General features: G+C 30.4%; 1 protein-coding gene across 2 annotated transcripts in view; it reads left to right on the top strand.

Moving 5' to 3' along the window:
• Nucleotides 1-12,478, top strand: part of MS3_00001660 (uncharacterized protein) — a 48,252-nt gene that overhangs the window by 21,254 nt on the left and 14,520 nt on the right. Inside the window, exons 9-15 of one of the 2 annotated variants that reach the window (XM_051209130.1) lie at nucleotides 354-422; nucleotides 2,615-3,294; nucleotides 5,120-5,440; nucleotides 7,092-7,321; nucleotides 9,414-9,499; nucleotides 10,943-11,203; nucleotides 12,137-12,364. In XM_051209130.1, the coding sequence (XP_051074560.1) occupies nucleotides 354-422; nucleotides 2,615-3,294; nucleotides 5,120-5,440; nucleotides 7,092-7,321; nucleotides 9,414-9,499; nucleotides 10,943-11,203; nucleotides 12,137-12,364 (1,875 nt within the window). Of the gene's footprint in view, nucleotides 1-353; nucleotides 423-2,614; nucleotides 3,295-5,119; nucleotides 5,441-6,429; nucleotides 7,322-9,413; nucleotides 9,500-10,942; nucleotides 11,204-12,136; nucleotides 12,365-12,478 lie in introns of those variants that run through there. The other variant, XM_051209131.1, reaches the window with a different exon arrangement.

Genomic DNA, 12,478 nt, shown 5'->3' with positions numbered 1-12,478 from the left:
TTCATTGTCTAATCTTTAAAAAATATCACATGTAAATATCGTCCAATATTTATAGCTATCAGCAACTGGCATTTTTGATTTCTCTAGTCCTAGTGACCATTTTTCTGGGTATCAGTTGTCCGAGTCCATTTTTGCTAAACGTTTATTGATCAATTAATGTTAATCAGTGTTTTGTAGTAAGAATGTTCTGTAGCCGACACAAAGATTAGTAATATGCTGCTTTATGTTAAGAAGATACTCTACATATTATTGATTAGTGAATATATTTGGATCATGTGATTTTGTTTGATTCCATCATATTTTGAGTCTAAGTTTTTCTGAATAAAGTCTTTTTCATCTGCGCTTTTTTTTAGCAAAAGCGTAAAGCTTGTGAAATTCTTGATTCGTTGGTTGGACCATCTCTTTCCTCGTTTAGTACTGAGGTAGTTTACTGTTTTTCAGTGCGTTATTTTACTTAATTGTCTAACTATACTAAAAGATTTTGTGTAATATGAAATTATCCAATCAGTGATTATTGTTTAAAAAATTGTAATATGATTTGTTTGTTTAATTGTTGGATAGTTGAGATTGGAAGAAACTTAAAAAAAGGGTTCATATAACATCGATAGTTATTGGGATTAGGTAAAATAAGTCAGGGAATAAAGAAGTTATTTATTATCAGATCTTCAGGATTTAAAGATAGATTTTGTCGACGACCGGCCTGTTGTCAGTCAGTCAGTTACAACGCAGGACCAGGCACATGGCCATCGAACTAAGTTACCACACCTCATTAGCATAAGATGAACACCAAATCCATAGAAGCAATTACTTCATTGATAATAATATATAAAAGAAAGATTGCGTGTAAGGATATAATACCCGTTGTATTTGGTGAAGTTCCTAATTTAAGCAAAGTCATCTATAATCTCAGTTACTACATATAAATATCAGTATAGAATAATTTTGGAGTATCAACTTTCATATGTTTGTGTTGGGATATTCAGGAAAATATCCCAAAAATTATTCTATTAAGTCTAATGCTATTCTTGGACTTGGAGATGGTATTATTTCCTCATTGGTCAATACTGTACAATGTTATTTTCTATTTTATGGTACGATGTGGTCTGCTTGATTAGTATATAAACAGAGTGTGTTTGAAATATAATGATTCATATATCCGAGGCTGAGACTTGTGTTCTGGACTCAACCGGCTGGGCTAGACAGGGAAGCGGGACCAATCAGAACCCTAGGCCGTTCTACGTGTTTGTGAGTCTTTTGTCCGATCAATAATTCGCTACCCTCTAATCTGCTGCCGTCACACAGTCATAGTAGTTTGTTACCAGACATATGCAGAAATCCTTAGGTTTTTGCCCGAGTTAATGATCAGATCGGTGATTTTTCACTATCGGTCTATTTAAAACACATCATAAGCAATAAATCGATCCCTCCAGAGTCACTAATGAACGACATTAATTGTTTATCAATGCTTACATGATAGGGCTAATCAAAAATAGACACACCGAGTATCCTCAGCGGATACCATCCGTTTTACGCATATAACATGTCTCCATGTAAATTCACGCCACTGTTTAGGTTTAAATATCCTGTCTTAAGTAAAATTAAATTTCCGAGATTTTCTTGGAGATCAATTCATTGTCAAAGGATATTTCGATCATATGTGCTGTTTATATGGATTCAAGATAGCGTGCACAACTTTTCTTCTAGCTAACTAATAACAACAATGTATGTATATTTAAAACTCTTAAATCATAACAACGCTATAACAATGAAACTTAAGTTAATTTTGCTCAGTAATGTCAGTTAATTTCCATTTCATTATTGTGTAATACTTTTAAACTTGACTATTTTAATTTAAATCATAAAATAATATTAGGGTTTTCTTAAATCTATTAACCAATTAAGAAATAAAATTTAACATTCAATCAATTTATTTATCCCTTTTTGTATGAATACTTGATTTTTTATCTTCATATAACAGTTCTAGTAGGATATATTGTACGTGTAATACAATGTGAACAGATAGACAAGTGATGTTATTAGTCCTTACATAATTGATGTACTTCATAATCTAATAAGAAAATGCTTGTTAACAGCATCTTTTCTTTTGACAGCGGGACTGAATAACACATTATTATTAGCCCTTTAATCAACCATTATACCTGCTAAATTAATTCTAATTAATTGCATTGCATATTGTTCAATAATTATCTTGAACTAAATGAAAATGTGACAAATAAAGATTTATATATAATTACTTAATCTTCAGCTAACGTAAACCAGCTGAGACGTCCAATACATTACTGGATAGTTAACAATACGTGAAAATTGCATATTATCAATCGGTTTCTTTCCAATGATCAAGTAGTCAATCAGTCATTATCAATATAGAGCTTTAAATAAATTGTGTTACCCGGATTTGCTATACCATAGTAGCGCAACAAGATTAAATTTGTAAGGTGACTAGCGAATTACGATGTAACAATGACAGTGAGAAAGACTAAGCATCGTAAACATGATTCGAGATCAAGGTGTATCTATAATATAGCTTTCATTTTGACTTAACGATATTTGGTTTTCATTTTTTTTTTCCATCTGTCTTTTCTATTTATCTTAGAATCCTTGTTCAATGAAACGTTATTTCACTATTGTTCGTTTATATAAATTGATGAATTTCAATCGTAAGGCTAGTTTAGCCCTATGGCTTTTATTATCATCAAATCGACTGAATCGTGTTGAATTTGAGCATGAAATTTTATTTAATGGTTTAAAAATTCAATCACTTTCATCGAATATTACGCAAATGACTGAAACGAAACTCCTAAATGGTGATGACGATACTACTATTAATACCACTACTACTAATAATAATAATAGTAATAACATCACTAATAAAGATTTAAGCTATTTAATAAATGAAAATAAACCACCAGTAAACGTCACCTATCGTTTAATTGCGAATCCCCCATTATGGAGTCCATTTGTTATACCTGATCAATCACATTGGTTAATTCGTCTCACCACAACGATATCAAATTCATCAACGCTTTCAACCAGTATATTTAATAATATAATTAAATTAAAATCAATGTCTAATAATACACGTCATATTAATTCAAACATGAGTTCTAATTCCAATAGTTTATATTCATCAAAATCATGTCTACTATTCCGTTTAGTTGGTTGGTGTGATTTACAATTGAAAGTCATATTTTATTTAATTAATGAATATAAAGCAAAAATTAATCTGGAAGATATATCTGAAATTCCATGGGATATTGGATTAAAACTTATTGGGTAAATGAAAAAGTACAATTGTGAATTGTTAAATTTTGATATATATATAACGCGCCAGCGTGCTTTATACTTGGAAGCAGTTAAGCCATTAAGTTATACACTTCTTATACATAACGTATTACTTACAAAGTATTATTGTACATATAGTATGGTCTTTTGAATAAGATGCTTTAATATGTCACCAACTGTTTGTTACTATTGTACTAATAAGATTGTAAAGCAAATATTAATCTTCTCACAGTTCTACGTCAATCATAATCATAGGTTTCTGCACAGAGTAAGCCTAACTTTAAAGTTTTTCAACTTCTTTTAAACACTCAACACTCCCATATAGGTTATAGAATGAAAATTGTTTCTATAAACTCTACCGTGTATTTTTTATGTTTATTTCTGATTAATGTGAAAATGTATATGGAAACGTTGATATCTTATTTACATTAATAGAAATATCAAGTATATAGTTCGTGCAATGTGTACTATTGAAAACCTTTGACTATCCAATAAAATTTCATTTATTGGCATTTTGTTTTAAAGATTACAAAATATATTTCTAATCATCAACTAGTCAATTTAATTAATGAGTTTGATCAACTGTTTGAAAACGAGTTTCGAAAACAATGATATAAAGAAAGGTATATCCTAACAGCACTTTGTAGAAACGCACTGGAGGATAAATTATAGGCGTAGTCTTTCTTGAATAAAGTAGTTAGGTATTGTATGCGAAATAATTGATATAATATTCAAAAACTCCCATTAAATTTCTTGTTCATATTTTTGGTAAATAGATCAATAAATTAAATGCTACTTTATCCAAATCTTTCCCGTCATAAAAAATACTATAGGGGTCGTCGATAATTATCAAGGGGATTCGTATTCACGGTGGAAAATCTTATGGAGGCTTTATTCATGTGTAAGGTTTCAGGCAGCATTTTATTTATTTATTATTTTAACACATAAATATTGGTACAAGGAGGCACCAAATACATATGTGCCACACAAATCTCATTTGATATGTGCGAGGGTTATGATACTGTTTGGGTGCCCGAACCGAAACAGGTGGTTTTCTTAGGGGGCCACACCCCGAGCCTTCGACCTGAAGGTCTGATCCTTAAGGCAGTGGAGAAACGTCAGGAGATGCAGTCCCATGGTAGCCGGTGACCAATAATTGGTTCATACGTCATTTGTTCCCTCAGGGTACTGGAGCCCATGTTCACCATTGGTTTGGAATCAGGGTTTTCCAACTTCCCTAGGTGGACTCTCCATGTCCATTAACCCGGTTAAAGCGTCAGATATTCGCTTTTCGTTCTCTCAATTTCGTAAAAAACACCGCCACGAGAAGGCAATGAGTAGGACTTCCCTGGCGGAGGCTATATACGCATGGCCATGTGAGAGCATTTCGAGAGGGAGAGCGGACTCTCTCCACTCTCGGCCATACTAGGGCATTTTGGGGCTAACAGTGATTATCCGCGGTGCTGTTCACGGGATTCGAACCCAGGGCCTTCGGTCTTGCGCACGAACGCTTAACCTACTGGACCAGGTAGCAACCATTAGTCTTAACGCAGGGTCATCGATCAATTTGTTTGATTCAGAGAAAAAGGTTAGTTCTTGCTTTCATTCTTCCGTATGTACATACACAAATATTACCCAGTATTATCATCTATTTCACAGTGATCATTATGAAACAATTTAAATATTCACTCCTGGTATCATAATGTATTGCTTTTTATGTATTTCTATTCTGTTTATTTGTTTTCATTTGATGAGCTACCACTTCATCCATATCTGTCTGAGACTACTCTTTTATTTTCAAAAAAATTATTTGTAGATACTGTTTCTCTGTACTGGACAGTTGGCCTGAATATCTAGAAAAAAGTAGTTGTATATCTTGTATGGATGATTTATGCTGTTTAGCGGTACTTCGTTGTCCAGACCAACCAACTAATTTACCTAGTATAACTTTATTAAATTATTCTACTCAAGAAAATGTCCGTTCTCGTAGATGGCCTCGTAATCGTCGTGTAGTTTATTCACCAAGTAGATTTTGTTATTTAATGAATAATAACAATGAAGAAGTACAGACGAAAGTGGTCGAGAATAAAATGTTAGATTTGGTAGAAATACCAGTGCATCAGTTGCCCTTAGTTAGGTAAGATATTTTTCTTAAAAATCGTATATGTGCAATAGTGCGTACAAAAGTTTTGTCATGTAATATTTTTGAAATTTAAGTTATATACTGGAGAATATTTGGGTAACTCTATCAACCCAATAAAATTGTTTGATTACCTTTTCAGAGTCTACGCGATAAGCGGTCAATGGTTGAGGATATTTTGTGATGTCTCAGAATCTTTTTCACTATTACTAATTTTGCATCAGTTTGATTCATTTGCTACTTATCCTATTAATTTCATCTAATCGTCCTGATGTGGTAAGTCGAGCCAACGCACTTATGTACCGGGCCCGACGTTGCTTATGATTAACTGACTAAGTGTCATTTGTAAAAATTAATTGCGATTTCACGATACTATTTTTTTGTTTTACTCTCCTTACTTTCTTCTGAAACAAATAACAGACTTTAATATTGCTTTTCCATCTTTACAATGATAATTTAATCTATTTTGCAGTCCTAAAAGTTTTAGCATTCAACTTTAGATTCAATTGATCAGATACTAATGGCCCTTCTCATAAATACATAGGTCATTATTGATCAGTTATTGATTGCTTTTAGTAGCCTGTCAACATGTGTATTAAACTTTATTGTCAGATATATCTCTATATAAATAATCTAAGTATCTGCCTTTTAATCATTGAATCAAATATTTTAACCTCACTACCCCAACCCCCGTACACGCTTACTTATCTTTAAGAATGAGGGCAAATATGAAAACTTGGACTTAGTAACTGAATTGTGACTGAATCGAAATTACTATCAGAAGAGAATAAAAATTTCCAAAGTACATTCAGCCACCTTATAAATTATTTAACACATTACAATACTGTTTATTTAATTTAATTACATATAAGTCAATGTAGCAGTTTTTTTTTCTCCGACAATCTAAAATTTGTAAGATATAACCATTATCAAAGTTTGACTTTACTTTATACTGGGATGAAAAATGATCATCTATTTAATTTCAATCTAAAGAGTGAGAACAGTATATCACTACTGAGAATCCTTCTTATCCATAAAAAAGATAAATTTGTTGATAGCTATCGTTTGATTTCAAAAATGATGTAACCAGCGATATTCTAATGATTCGATTCAGAAAATTTATCTGATACATCGTCATTGAGATTAATTTGTAGTGCTAATAAAACGAGTTAAGATGTAAGTGACCTTCAAATACTGTGTACACTCGATCTCTCTTGTATATCTATTCACATAACTCACTCTCAGAAAACTATCTTTGTACACCTGTAAACCTGCATTGATATGGTTTCTGAAACAGATGGATTTGTTTCCTATGGTATACTTTCCTATCTAAGTTTTGAGACAACGCATTTTTAGGTCACCTTACCGCAGCTTTTACGAACTTTATAGTGATAATATCGGTCACTGGGTGGTTCATATTGTTAGATGGCTAAATGCAATTTGTAAGTTTATCACCTAGTTATTCAATTATTTTCCCCAAATCATTTTAGAGACTTTGAATAATCAGTTTTTATTGTCTTTGCAACTACTCGTAAGTAACATGCTTCATGAGTGACGTGTAATTGAACAATAATTACGGTTTTGAAATATGTAAGTTACTGCTTAAGTTCATAAATAATCGTATTACATTTTTTACTCTCATTTTAAGATTGATCCATATACCTTCACTGCCAAGTAATCTGTTACCTCACACAATTTCTAAAAACGGAGCGGAGAATGTAGTTTCATTGAATAGATCTCGTACAGTTATTATTCGATCAGATCGAAATAAATCAAAACCACCGGAATCTAACAACAATATAGAATCATCAAAACCCACTGATCCATTTGTTTATAATCCTTTTCAAATGGATAATTCTAGTGCAACTAAACATTCGAGTATGTGTTATTCTTTGAATTAATTTCACAGTTGATTTTACATTTGTTTTTTTTCAAACATTCACGGACTCGTACAATTTTTTTCACAAGGCATTTCTTGGTTAGAGTAGAAACGCAACTGTTGGTGATCTACATATAAACGTTTAGCCAACTATGTCACGCATTTAAACATGTATTATAACTTAACTGATCTCTAATTGTCGTGTATAGTAATTTAGAAAATGCGTGTGTGTATGACGGCAAACCGAACACAAAAATATGAATATCTGATTGTCTAAGTGTTCCTTCTAAATTCAACTTAATGTTTATCAGTTGGTTATGGTGGTGACATTTACTAAATGATCATGATTCTTTACCTCATTTGTTCCATATCCATAAGTTTTATCTGTTGTGTTGATGTCTTTTATTCTGCTTGGCGTACATCCATATTATAAAATTTTTATAATTGTTTGGGAAACTGATTTATGCTGTGATGTTAAACATATCACCTCTTACGAAAGGCATGTTTGTATTTGCTGAAATAACTGTGCATAACTATGATATCTTCATACTTTTCACAATACACTACACACTCATTCGAAATTAATAATCTTTATCATTTTAACTTTTCTCATCATGCACTAAGAAACCTCATGTTATTCTCTAAAATAACCACATACAAATTGTTATAAATATTCTACTTAATAAGTGGTCCAACTCAAAAAAAGTCTCTGTATATCAAAGCGAAATTTTTCTTTGTCATTTTCTGTAACATTAAAGGATTGTCATAGCAAAGTGTATATGCAATACATTAATGTATGTATTTTCACACCATAAGCTGTTTAAAACGACAAATTTCAACAGTCTGCGTAACCTATTTCCTCTACAACACTGACATTATTATTTATTTGAATAATAGGAGAATCTGTTTTTGTTCATTCATCCATTAATCATCAGAAATACGCTATTTTGACGTATAATTTATTGGACGTCTTTGAGATTATTTTGATCACCATAGATTGAATTTCTGCTGCACCTTGATAATGGAATATATGTATATGTATGTAGATGTAGTATGTCATTTGTGTTTTTTTTGTATCATGTGAGTAACAAGGTTGTGGCTTAATAAAGTAAATCTCTGTCATTTTGTAGTTTTATACCATGGAAAGAAAGTATCTTATACTTTACTGTTGTAGTCAGTTTTGAGTACATATATAAGATTATTAATTGTTATTCAATTGTTAATCTTAATTTGTCTATCAGTCATGTGAAATTTAAAATAAACAATTATTTAATGAGAAATATACGTTTGGATTCAATATTCTACAATATGATGTTGAATATGATCAATTTTTCATAGTTTGTTTCAATAATATATTGATTTACATTTTTATGTACATTTTGGTTACTGATTTTGGAATTCAGGATTGAATACATACATTTTCTAAGTACAAAATTGGTTAGGTTTTTTAAGCTTTGAAGGTATTTCATATGTTGTCGGGTTATTGAAATACTTTTAAGATTCAGTTGAACTCAAATCCAAACTATCCTTGTCTTCTTGCTACTGAATAATTTATCAACATGTAGTTGAATATGATAGTGATTTACCTATGTCACCTCTAAATTAACTTCAATTCACAAGCAACTTTAATGTGAGCAATAACACAGACATTTCTCTGTTTGAATTAAACCTTCACAAACTATCTTTCAGAGGTATATAAGTTACGAAATAAAATCGTAATGAAAGTGGAACAAATGACATCGAGAAATGCATACGAATCCCTATGAATATTGATTAATTCAAAATGATTATTCAGAAATACGAACCATGCCACAAAAGTATTCATGTCACTGTAATGATAACTATCATTACTTATTTAATCAGTAGATAATGATATAGTGTTTGAACAGAGTATATATCAAACCTCAGTTTTATTGGGGTCTAGTCTTTCGCAAAAATAATGGAACTCATACTCAGTTTAATTAATAATTATTATAAGAGTATAAAGCGCTTGGATTATCCATTGAAAAAACACTTTATTTTTTACCTTTTCATGCCATCTTCAACTTTTGTTCCATTCACTGATTGTTTTTATGGTTTTTTTATTACAAGTAATCGATTGGGTTTGTGAAGAACCTGGATACATAGAAATGATAGTTGATAACAAGCTCCCAATTGATTTAAGAATGTCTGATTTAGTAAGTGCTTTTTGTGTAATGTACTTTTTCGTATGAACTAAACAATGTGTGCGTGATATTCTGTTGATAGTCAACACCACAATATCCATCGAATACACTTGGTTATGAAAACACTCAAGAAATGGTAAAATTTGACACTAGTTGCATCTGGGATAGCATTCGTAGAAGTATAATCAGGGATTATGATGAAGCATTGTCCACCACATTACTTTCAATTTCAATTAAACTTTGTGGCCTGACTGTTCAGAAACAATTAATGTTAGAGATACGTTGAAGAATTACAACAAATTTGATCTTAACTGTTAATATATATTTTAGTGCTATTCGAAATAATACATAATCATGTCATTAGAAAATGACGCATTATAAATGATCTATTAGTAGAGTACAAAATAAATATAAGAAATTATTCGATTAAGAGTGAATTTAGAAAATCTTAGTATGTTTACATGTTTATTTTCTTATCCACGTCTAGTTGGTTATCTAAAGTTATATATATATATATATATATATATATATATATATATATATATATATATATATATATATATAAAGAGTCTTCATTAGACATATGATTATTATTGTTTATTCTAGAACTAAACTGACTTTCAAACTAACCTAAACTAAATCAAAGCTTATAATTTTTCATTAATTTATTTAGTTTTAATAAACTAAATTATAAAACTAACAATATGCTTTAAGAAATGTTATTAAAGCGAAATCAATAATACACGGTTAATTGAATTAAAGAACTTGCAATTTTCTCAGCTTACATATAAAATAATTCATTGTAATGATTATATTCATAATGAATAATAATACAAATAATTTAATTATTATAATGTAGAATATTTAATGACATTCTAGTTTGAAATAGGTTATGATGTTATGTATATCTATAAATTATTCATTTATGAATGTTTCTAAAAAGTATGTCACAACATCATGTTTTATTCTTTGAAATATTTTAGAATGAATCTGTCACATAGCATTGATCATACTCATCTTACTCTATCCAATAATTTTGAACAGTATAAAACTATAAATTTTTAAAAGCTTCGATCATTTTTCCTTTGTTAGTAAAAAGTATTTTTCTTTACTTTGATATTATTCTTATCTCCAATGTATTAATAATAATAATAATAATAATAATAATAATAAAATATAATGATAATAATAGTTCGCATTCATTTTTATTAGTTGTTTGAATGACACAAGCGAATGACTATCCGGATTCGCTAGATAAGTGGTTAACGCGATAAAGTTTGATGCGAATGATAATGGGTTCAAAAGTCCCGGAGTAAGCATCAGTTCTGTAATGCATGTATATTCAGCTGACTAGTCTCAAGTGAGACGAAACATGCGTTTTAAGTTCGACTGTTAGACACTATCCATCTATGTATGTAATTGTTACTATTGTTTTTTTCAACGATTTAATTACAGCATGTTGAATTGATGCCAGTTAATATTGGATTATCGACTAAGGAATCATCATCCAATCGTGTTTCGTCATTGACTTCCGATTATGAATCATCATTTGGTGGTGGTTCTACTGTAAACAATGAATGTTCAGATGCTTTATCAAACCTAATTCATTTAGAAGCAATATTTTTAACTGTGGAAACTCCACAATCAGTTAAAATACTACCCACTTCACATTTGAGTAATCTTGATCTTGGAAATGTGAAACATCAAACAAAAGAGGTATCATTACGTTCATTTTGTTTTCATTAATGAATTTTGTAACATTTGTTTTCTTGAAAAGACCTACTATACTTGATACAATTGTTTACAGTAATTCTGTAATGAAGTTTAAGATTTTATATTTCCTTTTACAAGACAGAGAGAAAGCAAAGAAAATAAGTGACTTCATTGCATTTATCTGTGTCAGGACACTTTAATTCACTGATAAAATTATCAGAATGAATTTGTTGGTCAAATGGTTACACGCTTCACAAAATCAACCTACAAATCTTAATTGTAGAAATTCTAAGTTTCAAGATAATTGACTTACTGGTTGAATGCATATTGTTCATAAAATTTGCAATAAATATACTATGTTTATGAATGATATCTTGAATAAAATTAATTAGTTAATCATGTAGATGGTAGTAACAAACCGAGCATTAAGGTTACGATTCTGTACACCTTTTAAGTGTAAAATATTATTCATTCCTAATGTTCCTATTTACAGATATTGTAACAAATTAATGATGAAAGTAGTGAACGGCATGCTGTAAATGTAACCAATTATTAAAGATGTTCAATATATTACCTCATCTTTTCATCTCTGATAACCTGTATTCATTCACTTGTTATCCCATGCTCAGGAATGTGCGTTACTGTTTTCCAGCAGTATCATATAACATCTAGTAGGTCATTGAAGTTGTTTCAAGTGTTCTTTCAAACGCCTATCTTGCTTAGTCCAAATATTCATTGGTTCAGTACTAGCTGGTTGGCTTGCTAGTAATCCCCCGGATTTTTCGAGAAATCTTCAGTCATTTTAACGTCGAGTAGTCAGTTACGCAATCTAATTACATTCTCATCAAACTTTTTATTACATAATTTACATATAAAATATATTACAATGTTATATACTTGTTGATGTAATTTATTGGGTTTTATAATATAATACAGAATGGCTTCTATGGTCGTCTGGAAAGCGGTTGTCTTTTAGAAGAAGCTGAATTGCATAGACAATTTCCTTATTCCAATACAGAATGCTTTTGGAGACGAATTAATTCAGATGTAAACTGCAGATTACCATCTCATACGAATGGAATTAAACTGTCGATTGGTGTAGTACCAACTTTAGATTTGTTAACATCAAGTACTTCATTCGATGATTCAAATACATGTTTACATGTAAGTATTTTCTCTCACGTATAAATAATGTCCATATATTAATATTCCTTTTTACTTTTATTAATTCTAATGGTTATGTGATGTTGTTTATAATTTTGAGTTGTTTCATTCAAA

The sequence above is a fragment of the Schistosoma haematobium genome, chromosome 1 (genome assembly GCF_000699445.3).
Source record: "Schistosoma haematobium chromosome 1, whole genome shotgun sequence".
Classification (NCBI taxonomy): domain Eukaryota; kingdom Metazoa; phylum Platyhelminthes; class Trematoda; order Strigeidida; family Schistosomatidae; genus Schistosoma; species Schistosoma haematobium.
Note: the sequence above shows the minus strand (reverse complement) of the source record. Positions and strands in the feature narration are given on the sequence as shown.